Source organism: Rattus norvegicus, chromosome 2 (assembly GCF_036323735.1).
Source record: "Rattus norvegicus strain BN/NHsdMcwi chromosome 2, GRCr8, whole genome shotgun sequence".
NCBI classification, from domain to species: Eukaryota; Metazoa; Chordata; class Mammalia; order Rodentia; family Muridae; genus Rattus; species Rattus norvegicus.
The window spans coordinates 112,464,469-112,484,586 of NC_086020.1; the positions used below are offsets into that span (position 1 = coordinate 112,464,469).

The 20,118-nt window shown below is 45.4% G+C and overlaps 1 protein-coding gene across 7 annotated transcripts in view; it reads right to left on the reverse strand.

The window, feature by feature from the left end:
• The window catches only part of Fndc3b (fibronectin type III domain containing 3B), a 306,006-nt gene that overhangs the window by 224,361 nt on the left and 61,527 nt on the right, over positions 1-20,118 (reverse strand). For 6 of the 7 annotated variants that reach the window (XM_063281559.1, XM_006232215.5, XM_039101977.2 and 3 more), the window contains exon 2: positions 11,843-11,981. In XM_063281559.1, the coding sequence (XP_063137629.1) occupies positions 11,843-11,953 (111 nt within the window). In that variant the 5' untranslated portion in view covers positions 11,954-11,981. Of the gene's footprint in view, positions 1-11,842; positions 11,982-20,118 lie in introns of those variants that run through there. The other variant, NM_001191704.1, reaches the window with a different exon arrangement.

Here is a 20,118-nt window from a genome sequence, read left to right on the forward strand (position 1 = left end):
ACAGACTCTAGGCTCTGCAGAGTGCAAAGGAAAACTGTGACAAAGATTTTCCAGCCTCCCCACCCCTCCTCCCCACAAGCCCTCAGTGCACACAAGCACATAGCTGATTCTCTGCACATCTAATTCGGGGCCAGCTGATGTACCATGACATCAGTGCAGCACGGTGAGCCAAGTTTAAACTCCATCTGGGACAAATAATGTCCGGGCCCACGGGACGTCTCTTGTTTATATACACTGACTCAAGATGTCTTGGTGGTAAATGAACCAACTACCTAGATTTATTTCCCAAGGCCTCCAGAACAATATTCTGCACCCTGAAGCAACTCCCTGCTTGGAGTTCTTTCCAAGGCTGTGCGTAAGTGATTTTTAACAGAACACATGATTTTGGAACATGTAATTAACATCTTGAAGAGTCAAAGTCCAAGAGCTCTTTCCTGATCTGAAACAAAGAGAATGAGGAACTCACTAGCAAGCGGGTGTGGTGAGGGTGACACAGTTCAACCAAACCCCACACGATCCTGCATCCTACCTCCATGAAGACCTGTACCTCAGTCAGAACCAGGGAAGGAAGCTTCTAAGATACATGATGCGTGGCTGAGAGGCCACATCCCTTCCTTTTGAAGACTAAAACCCAGTTTGTGTTTTCACCCTGGCATTACATAAGAGGAATCATTACAAATTCAGAAAGAGGTTGGGGATTTAGCTCAGCGGTAGAGCACTTGCCTAGCAAGCGCAAGGCCCTGGGTTCGGTCCCCAGCTCTGAAAAAAAAAAGAAAAAAAAAAAGATATGAACAAATTCAGAAAGAAAAACAAATCACCTAATAGTTTCAAACCTTTTTTCTTTTATTCTGGGTTGGGGTGGGGGTGGGGTTAATGTGTCAGAAGATAAGGTTTCTCTGGGTAGCCTTGGCTATCCTGGAACTCTGTATACCAGGCTGGCCTTGAACTCAGACATCTGCCTGCCTCTGCCTCCTGAGAGTTAAGATTAAAGGCATGAGCCACCACCAAAAACCTGGCTATTTCCATGTCTTACACAGAGGTTTCTTGAGTCTCTAAGCATGCCTCTACAATGATTCACCTCTTAAACGGAAATGAAGGGTGGGCTTGGAAGGAAAGCAGGGGAAAGATGCCCTCTCCTACTCGCCCACCGCCACAAGGCAGGATCCCAGCTGCCCTCTCTGCTCACCAGTACTCTCAGTACTGACCCCAAAGGGGAACAGCCATTCCTGATAAAAACCCCCTGGGACCCTACAGAGACCTGGGCTAAGATCTGAAAAGCCTTGACTCCCACCTCATTTTCAAAGGAAAATCAAACGTCCAGACACCTCCATTGTAGCTCAAACCCCACATCTCTAAATCAGTCACTTGCCAGATCGTGAAAATAATATAGAAATCATAACTACAGGAATTAGTGAGGTGTGTGTGTGTGTGTGTGTGTGTGTGTGTGTGTGTGTGTGCACGAAGGAGGGGGAGAGTTGGGAGGAAAGGGGGGGGAGAGAGAGACAGACACAGACAGAAAGAGAGAGACAGAGACAGAGAGAATTCTGTATTCTCTTTTGTACATACACACCTTTGAAGACTAGACATCAGTATTAGGTACCTTCCTCTGCTGCTCTCTTCTTTATTTTTTGAGATACTTTTGGTCTCTCCCTGAGAGACCTGAACCCTGAGCTCACCTACTGGTTAGCATAGTGGGCTACTGAGGGCCACAGATTCGCTTGTCTTCAACTCCCTGATTCCCAAATACTAAAACTATAGATGTGACTATCCTAGCTTTTACAAGTTGAGTGGAGATACAAACTCAGGTCCTCCTGCTTGTGTGACAAACCAGATGCTTTGCCCACTGAGACAACAGTCCTGTTTGTAAACTGTAATATACGACCATGCAAAACTCAACCTGTCTGCCTGCATACTGCAGATGGGGAAAGGTCCAAGACAGGCATGTCTGACTTCTGAAGTCCTAGAAGAGGGCCTGAGTGACATCAAGTCCCACCCATGTCACTTGCCATCTGCAAGCCCTTATTAGCCTTTGTCACCTCCGCTTGGCCCAGGAACACACAGGGCTTTGCCTTACATGCTACGTGACCACTAAATGATGAACTATGTAAGTGCTTAGCACAGACTCTGCCGCCTCAGAAGCCCTCAACTATGTCCATCCCTTCCCTTATTTCAGAAGAAGCGAAGAAGTCAAACTTTGAATTAAAATTCACTCTTTGCAACCATTCAACTCACTGTCCATAAGTACCCACTCAACTAAAAGTTTTCCAATGCCCAGCAAGCTTACAAATCACACTTGAGCTTGAAGGAAACCAAGGGTCTAATCAAACACATCTGACCCCATTGTTAAAGCAATAGATTATGTTCAAGAGGCAAAATCAGACTGTTTATCCTAAGTGCCCCTGAGGTTACAGAGTAACCAACCCAGAACCAGCTACTGTCCCTCTCTCCAGAAGGTCCTCATGCCTGGTAGGACATGTCTTCAAGACATGTTCACTGAAGGGTTGAAGTGAAGCCTGGGGCGGAAGGGCAGCTATTGTAAGGTTGGAGGGTTCACAGCACCCAACCACAGCAACCACTTTAGAAATACGAGAGAATCTAAGAAGTAATGGGATAAGGATACCCACTATTGGTGGAACGAATCTTCTACCATCCAAGTCTACACTGCACCAATATCCTGGGTCCTTAAAAGAATGCTATGGCTTTATAAAAAGTTAATTATGTCTGCCTAATAGATACAATTTGCAGACAAGATCTAGGAAAAACTACAGTCTGGTTCCTTTCTCTTCCTCCTTTTCCCTCTAATAGAGAGGATGGTAAGGCTACAATTAGGCAGTAAGGAGGAGACAGACAAAACAAGAGATAACTGTATCTAGTTTTAGGTAGATGTTGACCTATATCTATGCCATGTGCTGCTGTGACAGCCCTATGCCTGACATCCTCAATCAACCAATCAATCAGTCAATCAATCAATCAATCAATCAATGGGAACCAATGTTGTGCACCAAACATCAGACTTGAGGAATGGAACTAGCTATTACCCAATTAGGCTGTGTGACACCTACCTCTTGAGGAAGCTGCTTTCTAAATGTGTAAGTCAACCCCAAAATCAAACTACAATTGCTTCAGGTTCTTTTTGTCTGCATTTGTCCCAATTATTTGCAAAGCAGAGCTAAGGTCTGTGCATGCATACAAAGGCCTCTCCAATCCCTACAAGGAGTGAAAAGAGGCAGCATGGAGCAGGGCTAGGGGGACAGGAAACTGCCCAGGCGAAGGAACACTTGTAGCTCAACAAATATGTTCCTTCTTTCAGATGATCTGATCTGATGGTGATCGCTGAAGAAGACAAAGAAGCTTGAGGCTGAGAAGCAATGACCAGTATAGGCAAGAAGCCCAAAGCACCATGGAGCTCTGCTGCTTCATGGGCACTTCAAGTTCTAACATTAGGGCTAAGTGGGAAGTGACTGAGTGGCCAATGGCAGGTTAAACAGGTAAAGTAGTACAACCTGAAGGGAACTGAGCCCAGGTATCCTAGATATGAGATGGCACTCCCGTGGCAACCTCGTTAGAAGGGTGTATTTTACACAAGGAGTGCAGAGAGAGAAACATGAAGATGAACAGCTACATTCGGAATTTGGAGAATGTTGCTAACTGTGGGTCTCGTTTACTATGGTCCTGTTTGGAGTACAGCATCTACTGCAAAGTTAAGTTTTTACATCTATCATTTGACCACAAAATGCCTGCCAGAAACAAGTATGCACTAACATATAGGAAAGTCTCTCCCAACACATAGAAATGATCCTTATTGTATGATGGAGCCTCCAATGTGACAAAGAGAGGCTTTCAAAACAAAAGCATTAGAGGTCAGAAACGTCAGCTGCTTCATGTTCCTGCTGTCTGGACTGCCCTGCCATGATGGACTGCACCCTGAACTGCGAGCTAAGATAAGACAGCCTTCCTCCCCTACGTGCTTCTATCAGAGTGTTTCACCACTGCACTGGGGAAACTAAGGCGTCTGTCTTATAAAACAAAAAGACAAACAAACAAACAAACAGCTTTATCTACGCAGTAACATAAAGTGTACCTAAAGAGAACTCTCAGTAAAGGCTTTGTGTAAAGAATCCCCATCTTCACCTGTGGAACAGCTGAACCTTTACGCTGATGGCTGCCCCACTGGGGACTGTGGTGGAAGGACCTCAGCATGAGGTCTGGTGCATGCTTGGTATGGAGACTCGGAGATCATTCGTTAAAAAGCAGGGGCCAAAATCAATGAACCCCAACTTGTAGAAGGGGTGACAAAAGCCTTTCAAAGCCAGTCATCCCAAGCCTCCGGCTTCCCAATCTATGTCACCAAGCAAGTCCAATAAAGAGAGGCCACATCTGCGTGTGTACAATGGGTGTATCTAAGAATAGGAATGAGACTTCCGCCATGATAAAAGTACAGTATACACACATAAAACTGTCTCGTCAAGACTAAAACACGTGAGATGGGATGTCATGAGTAAGACACTTTAAAATGTCCACCTGAAACTGAGTTAAATTCAGAGGTGACATGGCGTGGTGACACTGCTGGATGAAGGCCAAGCCCCCAGGCGAAAGCAGCAGTTACTCCTGTCACTCAACTGCCGCTGACTTAGAAACCCAAGCCACTGTTGCCAGACCTTCTGGGCTCCCAAATAAACAGGAAAAGCCCAGGGTTTCATCTAAATCTTCCCATTTTACCATCAGTTGTTCTTCGGAATTTAAGGGAAATTGGGTACGGGACAGGTTGGCCCCAGTAGCCACCAAAGGCTAAAGAGCGTCAGGCCCCTCATGAAAAGGGCATAACCAGGGGCTTCACATCTCCCTTGGAGACAGAGGCAAGTGTGTGGGGTTCAAGGTCATTCTCAGTTACAGGCTAGTGTGGAAAGCATGAGATCTTGACCTGAAAATCCAAAACAACCCAACGAAGGGGAGAAAATGTGCTTGCAACCCTGGCGCATATTCCTACAAACTTCCGTGAGGCTCTGGATGCAGTGCTATGTAAATACGCTACATGGGTTGTTACTTAGGGAGGAGCCACAAAGGAAACACTGCTCGGAAATGCTCAGTGCAGATCTCATTTGCCTTCATCTCTAGATATTCTCAACCCACAGCAGCTGGGTGAGTCTGAGAGTAAGAGACACGAGGACAGGGAGGCCAATTATTTGGCAAATACGTCTCCTTTTCTTTAACTATTACCCAAAAGAAATGCACAGACATTATAACGTTAATAAAGAAATGAAGTTTTAGGAAGAGGAGAGGGCCCAGTGAGGGGGTGCAGCAGGGAAAGGTGTTTGCTACCCAAACTTAACAACCTGAGTCCAGTCCTGGAACCCTGCAACCACAGAAAGACGGAAGGAAGAACTGACTACACAGACGTTCTCCAACATCCACACACACGCACGCATACTCGCGCGCGAGCGTGCACACACACTCACACACACACACACACTCACACACACACACACACACTCACACAGACACGAGAGAGAGAAAGAGAGACATGCATGTACAAAATAAAGGATTTTAGTTTTAAAGGCTTATGGCAAATTTAAAAAGGGGCCAGTTTTGGGCTGGAGAGATGGCTCAGCGGTTAAGAGCACCTGACTGCTCTTCCAGAAGTCCTGAGTTCAATTCTCAGCAACTACAGGGTGGCTCACAACCATCTGTAATGGGATCTGATGTCCTCTTCTGGTGTGTCTGAAGACAGCTACAGTGTATTTATATATAATAAATGAATAAATCTTAAAAAGGGGGGGGGAGTTTTTCAAACTCTGTTATAAATTAATTAAATTTGTTTATCCTTTATCCATTAAAAAGATTTCCTGCATGCAACCATAGTTGTGGGCCACGGCTTGAACAAGACAGACATGATCCCTCTCTCCGTAATGAAATGAAATCAGACAAAGTCAGCAGTGAGCTGCAGACAGTGGTAATGCTTCAACTATCGGAGGATCCTAGCCTGACTCTGCGGTCCAGCTGCACCGGTGCTTTTCCTTTAGCCCCTCCTTTGCAAGGCAGCTCAACTGCTTTACTGGCTACTGCAGACTACTCTTGCCTTTGGCTAATTCAATTCTGAAGTCTCTCAAGCCAGACAGCCCAGAACTGTCATGATTACATGCTGTGTGTCCTAATTACTGTGAGAGCTACAGCTAACAATGCCCTGAGATAACACAGATCGACATTTATTCTCCTAGGCCTGAGCTTCTGCCCAGGCTGTGCCTCGTGGCAGCCTATGCAGGGAGGACTGGCAAGCCCAACACAGAAGGACGGAGGTACCAGACCACAGACTGGATATACACACACCATTTTTAAAGTTGCAAGGAAGTCCTGGTAGCAAGGGTGGTGTCTTTGTAACTGCACTCTCCTGAGTGAGGGATGCTGGCTGTCTGCAGTTCCATGGAGCCCGTGATCCTGGGATATAGGAAACACAGGGCCAAGGGGGACTAACCACCAGAGCGGAACATTAAGGGTCAAGCAGAATTTCTAACAAAAGAAAAACTGAAAGCAAAGTCTTTTTCTTAGAGGGGCGGTGTACAGAGGGAGCGTTGCTTAGTGGATAAGGCACTTGCCTTGAAAGTACAAAGACCTGCCCTTGATGATGTAGCTCAGCGGTAGAGCAACTGCCTTGCAAAAGTACAAAGACCTGAGTTCAATTCCCATGATCAACATTTAAAAATGCCCTGGGGAGATGGAAAAGAGGATCCCTGGGGCTCACTGAGAGGCTGGCCTAGCCTAACTGACAAGCTCCACGCCAATGAGAGACCAGTGTTCCCAGGGTAAAATGTCCTCCACCCTCCATGTACGCATGCATACATGTGTACCTACACACAAACACGCATACAAAAACATTCACGAAAGAAAAATCAGAATCTATTTAGAAGATTTGCTCATGGTGAACTTAAAATATTAACTCTCCATTGAATAGAAGCCCCCACCACCACACCAGGTAAAACTGAAGCTGGTTAACTGATTCTAAAAGCCTAACAGCTACAGGCTTCAGGGAAGCTCTAAGGCAAGCTCAGCTTCCCACTGCCCAGTTTGCTGTCTTCCTACCTCCCTATTCCACACCTCGGTCCCTCCACTATGCTCTGGTACATTCTGCACCGCAAGCTCATTCAACTTAGCATATGTGTAAATTCAGCATCCGGGGTTATATTTATCTAACGAAACTGCTCATTCCCTTCAGGCAATAGCAGTGCCTATTCATGTTTGTGTCTCTAGCCCTAGGACAGCGCTGGCACAGACGCCATTTGTAAATACTTATTAAAGTGAATGTATCTCAGTCAACCCATAAGCCGTCCCATAGAGTCTACCTTCTACTCCTTGCCACTTGCACTCTCAACGGATCTACATGGTAGAAAGAAGCAGGTAGCAGTTTGAAAAATGTTTAACAAAGGCACGAGCTGTGCATTTCTTCTCAGGACACTGAAGAGTGTGGCCCAAGACCACGCTTTGCCTCACTAGGTGTTCCAGCTTAAGGCCCAGCTCTAAAACGAGATTCTGTCAAAAGAGGAAAGGTACACGAGTTGCTATTCACCAATAAAGCAGTGGCCTTTATTCTGATGGCTGGTCTCATTGTCATTTGGATAAGCCAAAGTTGTTTATCTGTTTTTATCCACTACATTAATTATAAGACTTCCTCTCCACTGGATCTTAAGTAGAAAAGGCCCATTGTACACACACAACTCTACATGGGGCCAAACCTGTGCAGTGTGAAGTTGTAAGACTGAACGGAGGAAGGAAACTGTCAGGGAAGTGTAATTAAGAAGATCTCAAACAAAATGAAAAAGGTCATGGAATTGTGAGGGAACATTTACGTCAGAGACACACTAGAGATGAGCGCTGTCATAAAGTTCTCTGCCTAACATACTGTCTAGAAGCATGTGCTCAAAAGAATGTCAGGAAAACTCTGGCTATGGGATTCTGTTCTGGGGACACAAGCAATTTCAAAATCAAACAGGGAAAAAAAATCAAAAAAGAAATGAGAAAAAAATTAGTCTCAATAAAATGGGGTGCTATAGGCCAGCCTTTGGGAATGAACTATGTCAGGGGATAGAAATGAGCTCTCTTTCACAGCCTGAACCAGAAGGCATGTTACACTGGCTGGCGAGAACTATGAGGGGCTGTTGTTTTTTGGGTATTTTGCTTTGTTTTATTGTTCTGTTACATTTCAGAAAATTAATTTCCTGAAAAAGTTTTTAAAATAAAATAAAACAAAATGCTTAAAAACAAAGATTATTCTAAAAGTTTAAAAAGGAAACTAAAAAGGGAAGACAGAAATAAGAAACATGATAAACAGGACATTTACCAAATTCCCTGTGCCTAATGCTACACAGTGTAGAGGACCATCTAGTCCAGGCCCCGCCCACTGTGGAGTGACCCTCAGTGAATTCATGGCTCCACAACTGTCACCTTCTCTCCAGACCTCCTCATTTGTTCAGGGCACCATTGCTCATAGTATCACAGAAGTGGAACCAACGATCGACTGTCAAGGCTCGGGATCTAGAGTCACCTAGGAGATGGACCCTGCACATGTCTGTGAGAGAGTTTCTACACACGGTCAGCTGAGACTGAAGAGTGCGCAGTGCCAGCCATGGTCTGGAGAACTGCACTGAATTCCTGAGATGAGAAAGTGCAGCCCCAGCATGCACCATTTTCTGATGGATGCAAGGTGGTCACTGCCTCGAACACTGACCCACACTGCCTTGACTTCCCTACTGCTGTGAACTGCACCCTCAAACTGAACAGAAACAAACCCTTTCTTCAAGTTGTTTTTGTCAAGTTGTGTCACACCAATGCAGACAGTCAGACCCAAAAGAAGGAGTAGAAGTTTAAGAGATGAAGGAGACATAGGTTGGGGATGTTCGGGACACAAAAAGGAAGGCACATGGTCCTGTAGGCCATTGGCTGGGCTGGGTCACAGCCATGGACAGAGATGCAGCCTCCAGGCATGATAAATCTTCATCTGGACCTGAGGAGCAGAGTATTTCCAACTGCCAGGCAGTGGCGTCCCACACCTTTAATTCCAGCACTTGGCAGGCGGAGCCAGCAGGATCTGTGAGTTCTAGGTTAGCCTGGTCTACAGAGTGAGTTCCAGGACAGCCAGGACTACAAAGGAACTCTGACTCAAAAACAAACAAACAAACAAACAATTTCAAAGTTTGTTCACTAAACAATGTTCCCTTTAAGAGAATTTTACATTAACACCAAGTAGTTAAATGTAAATGTTAATGCTTCTAGATATATCTAACAGTTAGATGAAGACTGAAATGATCTCCATCATATTGTGTGCACACACACGTTTGTGCAAAAGTCTGTGTGTGAACACAGGTCAGACTCCAGTGCTGTGACTCAAGACACAGGAAACTTTACTTTGAGACAGTTTTTCCATGGCCTGAAACTTGCCAATTCATCTAAACTGGCTGACCAGGAAGCCTCATAGATCTTCCTGTCCCCCACTCCAGTGCTAGAATCACAAGCACATGCCTTCATTCCCTTTAAAAACAAACAAACAAATGAACAAACAAACATGGGTTCTGGGGATCAAACTCAAACTTCTCCAAGGCCCCTGTGATATTTTCTAAGTGTACCCCTTCATTTGGAAAAAGTTTAAGTATCTATTTATAAAATACATAGATTAGTAAAACTTCCACTTTTAGCTTTTTAGAACTCTTCCCAATGGGCCAAATTTATTAAGCCAGATTCTACTTATTGAATAGTCAAAGGAAGGGCAAGAGATGCCGTGTGGTCTTCTGGGAACACCCCATCATCTTCTCACTCTTCAGTCAAGGCTCTGTGCGAAAGAAGTTCAGTTTTGAAGGGAAGACTGGAAAATTCTAAAACTGAGGGCTCTTTATGCTAGCTAATAAGCTACAAAAAGCTGCTCTGGGAGAACTGAATCATAAAAAATGAAGACAAAAATCACCAAAACAGAAAAAACAGGACACAGCAACGCAGAAAAGTGGCTTCAGGAAGCCTGGCTACATGAGCCAAGGGGAGTCCGGAACCACTTTCCATAATCACATTTGAATACCTTGGGTTTTAAATGCCTTTTAAATAGTAAAAATGAAGGAGACAGAATTTAGTATCCTGAAATGGCTGATGGAACTAAAACAGCTAGAACACTAGAGAACAGCCAGGGATGGAGCACAAGTCAGGCTGGCCAGGCAAGGGTGACAGGCTATAAGACAGGCTCTGCTCCGAGGATAATAGGGTGGCTTTGAGTAAGTGATGAATATAAAACACTTTACATTGTGGGAAGACAGCTGCAGCTTCCATATGGAGAAGCAGAAGTAGATGCATTGAAAACGACTGTCCAGCACTGGTGAGGCACGAGCACCAGCGAGTTCTAAACACCAGCAAGGCATGGGTACCGGCAAAGCATGCGCACCAGCTTGGCAGGCGCACCAGCGAGGCATGCGCACCAGCTTGGCAGGCGCACGAGTGAGGCATGCGCACTGGCGAGTCACAGGTATTAGTGAGGCATGCACACCGGCGAAGCAGGGGGTACCAGTGAGGCATGTGCACCCGCGAGGCATGGGCACTGGCAAGGCATGGGCACGGGGCCCAGGTAGTTGGAGAAGTGAAACAGATGTGGCAAGGTATGCACGAAGCAGGCACTGCTGATGGAAGGCCCAGAGGACAGAATAAACTCGAGACGTGGACAATGGGAAGGCCACTGTAGAGACTACATAGCTGAAGACCGGGAGGGCAGCAAGAAGTGGGGCTTGTGTGGTTGGGTGGGGTGTGGCTGTCTAACCTTGTATAAAATAGAAGATGCTAACAGTATGATAGAGTTTGAGACAGAGAGGCAGACATTCATTCCCACGGGAAGGGGGGTGGGGGACAATGAGCCTTACCCAACCAATGCTTAGTAAGCACCTGTTAGGTATACGTGTTTTGGTTTGTGTTTTAGGATTCATTTTATTTTTATTTGATGTGAGCAAGTGTGTGCATATGTACATGTGCAGTACCCATGAAGGCTGGAAGAGGATGGCAGCTTCCCCAAAGCTGGAGGTACAAGTGGCTCACGCACTCATTATGGGTGTTCGGGATTTAACAGTGGACCAGTAGTGCGAGAGCAGCAAATACTCTGACTGCTGTGCCATCTCTCTGGCCCCAGTTAGATAGATCTTGTTCTTAAGAGAGTCACAGTCTAGTCCAGAAGACTAATGAATGACTGAGCATCAGCCTCAGACCCATCAGCAGGGCAAACCAAGTACCTGTTCTGTCCCTAACAAAGACGGTCAACGATGGGTCGTGCTGGGGTCACACAGAGGACCACTCAGCTTCCTTGAATTATTAAGATATTCTGGACAACTATTTTTCAACTCTACTAGTCAAAAAACAAGTATGTTTATGCTTCTTCAGAAATGTACAAAGGAAATTACGTAATTACCAGATAGAACACATGCTGTGTACCATGATGCTAAGCTGGGAGGACATAGGAGTGGCATCTGAAAGGGCCCTCCCATGGAACCCCGGGAGTTCCGCCAGTGGGGAAGGGCTGTTTCCCCTTGACCCGTGCATCTTCCAATCAAGGTCACACAGACTGGTCAAGTACACTAGAGGAATGAACAGCCTTGCAATGAGTCATTGTTTTAAAGCTTATTTCTTAATTTTTTTTAAAGACTACTAGCTGAATGGGGTAGGAGTTTCAGAGCTCAAATTTTTTTTCAGGTATTTTAAAAATAATAAAGTAATTGTATAATAACAAAAAGACTTCTCTAGGAACAACAGAATTAAAAAAGCAAAGGCCTCTGCATCCCCAAGTAAACCACACAGTCGGCTGTTTCCCACACAGACCCCCAGAATCACCAACCTGCTGAGCTGCTTCTCCGTTCACCAAGTGGGGCATCATGGCCACCTCCCCATTGAGCAGGGGTGGCAGTTCCAGGGGGATCTGGTCGGTCATCATCATGGTGACGTACATTCATGGAGAATTGCCCTCAACACGCTACCTGCAAGAGAAACACCCGTGTTACAAAAACAACAAATGACCTGCAACAAAAGCTACGTAAAGTGGGCAGTGCGCTGTTTCTCTCTGCTGAAGCCCATGTGACCCTCAGCAGAGAGAACTGTTGCTAAGTATTGCGTCAGTCCCCAGGGTAGAGCAGGAAGGACAGGGAAACAGGATCTCTCAGACCCAGTCTCCAAGCATGTGGGTAAAACTTTACAACATGAATGATGGTAACAACCCCACCCCAGAAATCTGAGGACAAACTGATATTGCATTTCCTAAAATAATTATTATCTATATGTCACATGGTATATGTCTCACTGAGGCCAAAAGAGTCTCAGATCCAATAAAGCTGGAGTTACAGGCAGCTGGGAGCCACCTAATAGGGGTCCCTGGAAAATGCACTCCTGCAAGAGCAACAAGTGCCTTTAACCACTGAGCTATCTCTCCAGCAACCCTGAGATCATGTTTTGAGGTGGCAAAAATGACAAGCAGAAACTTAGGTACACCCCAGAAGAACTATCCTTGCTATGCACAAACCGCTCTCCCTTTCATAAAGATCAAAGGAACATTCAGAAGCATTTAACCCAACAAACAAACAGACTAATACAGACACTGCAGATACTGACTTAGCCTTTAAGTTGATAATCACTGTGGTGGTTTGAAGAGGAAAAGCTCCCACAGACTCATTTTTGAATGCTCGGCCCACAGGGAGTGGCACTATTAGGAAGTGTGGCCTTGTGGGAGGTGGCACTATTGGGAAGTGTGGAGAAGGTCACTGTGGTAGTGGGCTTTGAGGTCTCAAAAGCCCAAGCTAGGCCTAGTGTGCAGCATCTTCCTGCTGTCTCCAGAGCAAGATACAGACCTCTCCATCCTCTCCAGCACCAGGTCTGCATCTGTGATGCTTCCTGCTATGACAATAATGGACGCAAGCTCTGAACTCTGAGCCAGCCTCAACTATGTGTTTCCATTAATAAGAGCGCTGTGGTCTTGCCTCTTCACAGCCACAGAAACCCTAACAAAGACAACCACCCAGGTTCTAACTGTTTCTCCCAGATCATCCTTTGAATTAAACACATTGTACTTTCTCACGCAGAAATCCTTCAGGCCCTTCTGAATCTGTGACACACCCAAGCCAGTTGTGCTCAAAAGCAGATTCCCTTGTTTACACAGAATAAATGAAATTCATATTTATATCTGAAATAGTGGAAAGCTTTTTCCCCTCCCATAATTGCACCTTCCTCTGCAGTCAGCCCGAAGGCACAACGGGAAGAAAAGAATAGTACATCCCTGGGGGTGGTAGCCTGCTCTCTAAAAAGGTAGCCACACATCTATGCACTGTGGCATCCAAAATCCACCAGCATGGAAAGTGTGTGCGTGTGTCACACACACACACCCAACTGTAAATGACTTCAGAAGCATTTAAAGGCCTGAGTGTTACCATTCATAAAAATTGTCTCAAATGCCACATTCAAAGCTATTTGACTAATAAATATTTTACTATTAATGTTCCAGGCAGTCAAAGTGCAACAGCAAATTCTTTAGTGGCTGTCTTGGATTTGTACCAGACAGGTAAGAGAGAAACAAATTATTTCTTTTCATTCCTGAACACCTCCTTTCTAAATATTACACATGGCTTCCCCCTCAGCCCACCCACAAGAAGCCTCCTCCCTGGAAGACCTAATGATACTTGAAGACTACCCAAGAGTCAGTGTTTTCAATCTAAACAGGTAAAATGTTTTACTATCCATTAGAGCTCCATGTAGAGAACCAAACAAGGAAGTACTGCCCGGCTGGGGACCAGACACAAGAACAGTGTTAACAGCACTTTCTTCGGTACCATGCGTTATGGGATTAGTCCTCAGCTCCTACATAAATGAAAACATAGCCCAAAGACCAGTGGTCTAGCCTGAGATCCCTACACTATAACCAAGATAGTAGACTTCTATAGACACTATGGCACTGTGACTGACCAGTCGAGTAAAGAGCACTCCTGTACATGTCCACTTTATTTCTAATACATTTAATTTTACAAGTTTTACAGGAGCAAGTGGCTACTTTCTCTCAAATGAACCTATTTCTTCAGTGTAAACTTTGGTTGGTATTTCTTAGGAAGTATACGCTGGACTGGGGACACGACTCAGGCAGCAAAGTGCTAGCTGCAGAAGCACAGGAAGCAGTAAAGGATGCCGCAGGGCGCTGTGCACTTGTGATTCCAGTGTTGGGAGGTGCAGACAGGATGATCCCCAGGCTCACCAGCCAACCCACCTGGCCTAATCAGTGAGGCTCAGGCACATCTACGGCCTCTCTCAAAACCAAAAACAAACAAGGTGGCAGCAGCTGAGGACCAACAGCAAGGTTCACTAATGCCTCATCAGCATGAACTCACGTGCACAAATACACTCAGACACATACACATGCACACACATGCACACACACATGCACACACACACATATATACACAGACACACATGCACACACACATGCACACACACACATATATATATACACAGACACACACGGGCACAGAGCACACACACATATACACAGACACACACATGGGCACACATATATACACAGACACACATGCACATATACACACATACATACACAGACACATGAACGCACACACACACAGACACACAAACATACACACGTGCATGCACACTTCAAATGCAAATTGGTTTACAATGCTGTAGATCTGGGGTGCTGCTTGGTATAAGTACTCTCTGCTCTTTCCCAAGCTCCCCTTCCTCTTCCCATACAGGAGTTCAATTGCTGGAGAAAGGGATGCAGATGGGGACACTCTGCCTTCTCTCTCTTCCCTTTCTTAGTTATGGCACCAAGGTCCTTTCCCACTGGGACAGAACAATAATCCCCAGACCATCTCTTAGATCACATGGAACCTGAACTTCCTCTTTCGTCAACCAATAAGGCAGAATAAGCCACCATTAGGTCCTGCCACCCCCAGTATTATATGAGAGTATAGAAAAGGACAGGTTTTCCAGGCTAGGAAAAAGGATGCTGGGGGGATGGTTCCTTAATCAGGATCTGCTGACAGTTAAAGCTATTAATGCTATTTACGATCCAACAAGCATTGTATATGCTGGAGTTGAGCCTCAAATTCAATTCAAAGTATTATTTTGCTACTAGGTATCATTATTTCTTACATAAGTTCTTGGGGTAAGGAGGTAAGGAGGTAAGGAGGCTGGATAGCAAGTTTCAACTGGAGGCAAAATTCAAGTATTCCAGGTCCCCTGGGAGCAAGAATAACTCAACACCAAGTCTAACATTAACAATTCCAGTTTAAAAATCTTACCGGTTTTCTTCATGCTGAATAATAATAGAGCCAACAGTCAAGAGGAGATAGCCTGTGCAACCCCATGAAGCAGCATTTTCACACGGGTGGGTGCTAAACCCCAAGTTCATAAAGAGTGAGATAAGGTGTCAAGCACAGAGCAAACTCCTGAGAGATGCCCTCTGACCTCCACAGGTCATGACACATATACATTGTACGTGTGCTCACACACAGACATATGAAAGATCTCATATATAAGATTTTAGGAAAAGCTCAGACTCTTCAATAGAATATAAGGTAATAGTCTGAGGTAGACATCTGTGAGCATGCACAGGGCACTTATTATTTGATCAGAGTGCGAGGGACATGCAGAAGTAGCAATCAGTCATCTCCACATACTTAACAGGGCAGCCACCAATAAAGCGGTCCCTAAGATTACTCTAGAATGGAAATAGCCTAGCACGATAAAGCACAGAGAGAACAGGAGAGAGGCAGGTAGAGGGCTGTAAAAGAATTAAAGTATGTATAAGAAGAACATGTGGGGATACAGTGGCGTCTTTTCCTGGACGGCTTGCTATCCAGGAAGATTCATTTGTCACGACTGGAGGTGGGATTACAGACTTCCTTATGTAACAGTGAGCAGACCATGCGTATGTTACTGAAGTGGGTCTGGAGCCACTGTCTAAGACGGTAAGCTCAGTCATGAGAAGGCAACTTTCCCCCTCTGGTCTTGCAGCCCAGGAGCTAACTCAGACTGCCTGGCCAGCAGTGCACGAGGAGGCCTGGGAGTTTCTGCAGCCTTCTCGTCTTAGGTACCCAAAACTCACCTCTGCTTTGAGGTGTCTGTGCCTGTTTGTTTTAGAGGTGGGTTCTGGTTATGTAGCACAAGCTGACCTCAAACTGGGAATGACGATCATTCTGCCACCCACTTAGCTCCTCTTAAGTATTGCTCAGTCTCTCTCTGTGCCCAACATGCCAGGCCCACTCTCCTCACTCACACACACACACACACACACACACACACACACACACACACACACACACGTACACGATCACTGATCACTTTTTAATCTCAGAATGATACTATAAATTCTGGAATGGTCTCTGGGAAGGCCGCAGAAACTCCCCTATACACCATCTTCCTTGGCCACTGCTCCCTAACCAGCTTCAAGAGCAGCTAAGGGGCCAGGGTGTAGCCTCTGGGTAAAGAACTGATATACACTCAGCTAGAGAATCTCAGGAGCAGCAACACTAAGGAAGCATTCATTTCCTTGGCCTTCTGCCCAAGAGGTGTGAAGATGGGCTAGCAAATCTACTTAAGGACTCAGTATTTGAGTCAGAGTCAAGTACACAGGAAACCCCATAGTCCTTGAGAGCATTAACCTCCATGCACACTCAGCTCCCCAAAGTTCCCTCTTCTATTTGACTCTTTACCTAGGCGTCCAGCTCTGAGACTCTGGTAACAACCACAGGCCCTCACAACTTCTCCCTTAACCACACATTAAAACACTAAAGCCACAATTGCTTTGTGCCCAACCTTCTGTTCTGAATGAAAGGGGCAGATGCCACGTGAGCCCTTGTAGTTCACAGCCATTCTCCTAGGAGAGCAAATCCCTGGTGCACTGCTGGCCAGGCAGTCTGAGTTAGCTCCTGGGCTGCAAGACCAGAGGGGGAAAGGGCATTCCAGAAACTAAAGGAACAGCTCCTCACTGCTATAATTAACTCCTTTGAAAAACCATCGTTCAGTCATCTCAGAAAGGTACGCCAGTCTCTATCTCTTGAGGCGTTCAGTTTGGTGCTTTTTCTTTTTTCTTTGCTTGCCTTCCTCCAAGTCTAAAGAGGTATTCTGGCACTAGCTTATTCTATGAAACATAAAAGGCCAAATCATGAAAAACCTGAATTGCAGGGAAGAACTGCTGATCCATCTCCAGAGGTCAGAGGAGCAACTATATACTAGGAAGACTGTCCTTCTTAAAAATCACTGCTGGGAGTTCTTGCATCTGTGAACCTGGCCTTCAAACTAGTAACAAAATGTCCTGATCCTCGCTCGGTGGGCCAGTGACCCAAATTTCCTTACATTAATTCAAGATGTGAATTGGCAGTGCAGTGTACGAATCAGTTTCAGATGACAAGAGAAAGAGCATCAGAACAGCTCCACCAAGAACAAAGCAAGGCCAGCAGAACTTGGGAGCGAGCCCAGGCACATTAAGGGAGATGAACAGCGAGACAATCACGGCTGAGCAAAGGCTCAGGGCCCTCACTCACCTCACCAACACGGGTGTGGGTGTGTGGGTGTGTGTGTGTGTGTGTGTGTGTGTGTGTGTGTGTGTGTGTGTGTGTGTGCTGACTTCTGCACTAGGGAGTAAGGGGACAACTAAGAATTCACATGTCAGTTTGCACTTTTGCTTTCATAGGCCAATTTCAAATGCATTTATCTTTGCACTATATATGCATTGTGATGTGTATACATGTGTGTAGCATTGTACAGTGGCTATTTATTGAGTCAAGGTTTCTTACTGAAATTTTAGCATGAAAACTGTAGCTAGTCTCTTCCGCCATCGTATCCCAGGCAGGCATCCTGCCTCTGTCTCCCCATCCCGCAAATTCGCCATCGAACTAAAAGAAACTTGTAAATAATCTCAAAGTTGGTGCTCCAACAGTCAGTAATGTTAACTTCGGGTGGGCCTACTCTGTAGAGCTAGTATCTTTTCCATTAAAAACAGATTAACTAGGCACTATCAGACACGCTAAATACCATGGAAATACATGCTTGTTCTGTGAACATGATATTGTCATGGGCTCACTAGAAAATTCACAGCTTGATTCAGATTCCTTCTCTACTGAAAATACCAGTTGAAGCCAGGTGAGGTGTACATGCCTGTAGTCCCAGCTGCTCAGGAGACCAAGACAGGTAAACAGCCAACACAGTGGTAGAGCATTTCACAGACAAAGAAACCAGCTTCTGATAGTGAGACCAGCACTGGTCAACCTTCTGCAGACTAGGAATGTTATACCAGAAAAATGTTCTAGCACCTATCACTAGCGGTGGCTTTGTATACATAGTCAAGTGATACTTGGAAACTGAAATCATCAGAAGCTGGGGACAGGGGCTGTGCTGGAGGTGGGATGTACTGTTGGGGGGGGGGCTGTTCTACTGGAGTGGGTAGGGCTGTGCTGTTGGAGCAGGGGAGAGCTGTGCTGTTGGTGGTAGAGAAGTTAGGGAGGCTATTAAGGAATTACTATACTTGATATTTTCTTTTAAACCAATCTAACCATGAGATAACTGAGGTTTTACAAGGTTTTGCAAGACTGGCTTTTAAATCACTTCTAAGAGAAAAGCAAAACCTAATAAAACTTAAGTTATGACAGACATTTGTGCAGCTGACTTATGTGTTTATGTTGTAGTAAAAATGTAAAAAAAATCAAAATCTGATGTAGAATCATATGGCAGAGAGTAGAGAAAAGGCTGCACTTGAGAGCCTCCCCCCCTTGAGGTGGTCACCGCTTACAACTGCTGTCAGTCACAAGGATTGACAGCTTCCTAAGAGCACACTTCCTTCCTTCTCTTTATTAGCGAGCCTCAGAAAGAAGAGGGCCAGCAAACCAGCAAGACAGCGGGTTGTGAGCCGTCCTCCATAGATGTTCTGTCAAGCACCATCTGCCACTCCATTTCTCTCTTCCCTTCTCTACCTCATACTGGTTTTCTGTTTGTTTTGGTTTTGTTTTGTTGTTTTGGGGGATTTTTTGTTTTGGTTTTGTTTTTTGTTTTGGGGTTTGTTTTTTTGTTGTTGTTGTTTTGTTTCTTTATTTTTGTTTTTTTTTTTTTTTTTTTTTTTTGAGACAGGGTTTCTCTGTATAGCTCTAGCTGTCCTGGAACGCACTCTGTAGACCAAGCTGGCTTCAAAGTCACAGAGCTATGCCGGCTTCTGCCTCTTGAGTGCTGGGATTAAAGGCATGAGCCACCACCACCCAGCTGAGGTACTGGTTTTGAAAAGTAAAACCTTGACTCCTAATTCCAGACCTCAAAGTTCTGAAGACGCCATCATTGCTGTCCAGCCTTTGCAGCAATGCTAACCAGATGCTTCTGGATTTAGTCTTTATGTATGTGTGTTTTGCTTGTATGCATGTATGTGCACCACATGCGTGCCTAGTGCTTGAGGAGGTCCAAAGAAGGCATCAGGTCCCCGGCAACTGGGTTTTGGATGGTTATGACCCACATATGGTTGCTAGGAATCAAAATCGGATCTTCTGCAAGCACAGGTGTTCTTATTCCCTGAGCCACTATGGATACAGCAACAGAATCCAGAAAGGGAAGGGACTGAAACAACACAAAAACACATCAAAATCTCCATTATCTTCAAAATCCTAACAAGATTTGCTCATCCATGCATGCATAGCTGTCTTGACCACTTCCCTGCAACAGCAAGGACAGAGCTTTTCTTTCCTTTCCCAAGGAGCACTATCCTCCAGCAGCACAGTGGCTGGCCACCAGGAACCTGATGTGGGGACACAGCCATTAGACAGTTTTCCTATACTAAATCTCTCCTGCACACTTTACATGAACCTGAGGAAACATACTTGGCACAGGTAAACCCTCCCCCCTACCTTTGCTGTTTTAGAAACTAAATTAAATAGTTGTTACACAGAAAAGATACGAAAAAAACAGAGGAGGAGTGATTGTTAACTCAATTTTCCCCAAGCTCCACTTCAGAAAACAGCTTAGGAGGTAGAGTGGAGGGGGAGGGGAATGGAAGGGGGAGAGTAGAGGGGCTGGGGGGAGGGAGAATGGAGGGGAACAGGGGACAGGAGGGGACCAGATAGGGAGGCTATCACAACACTC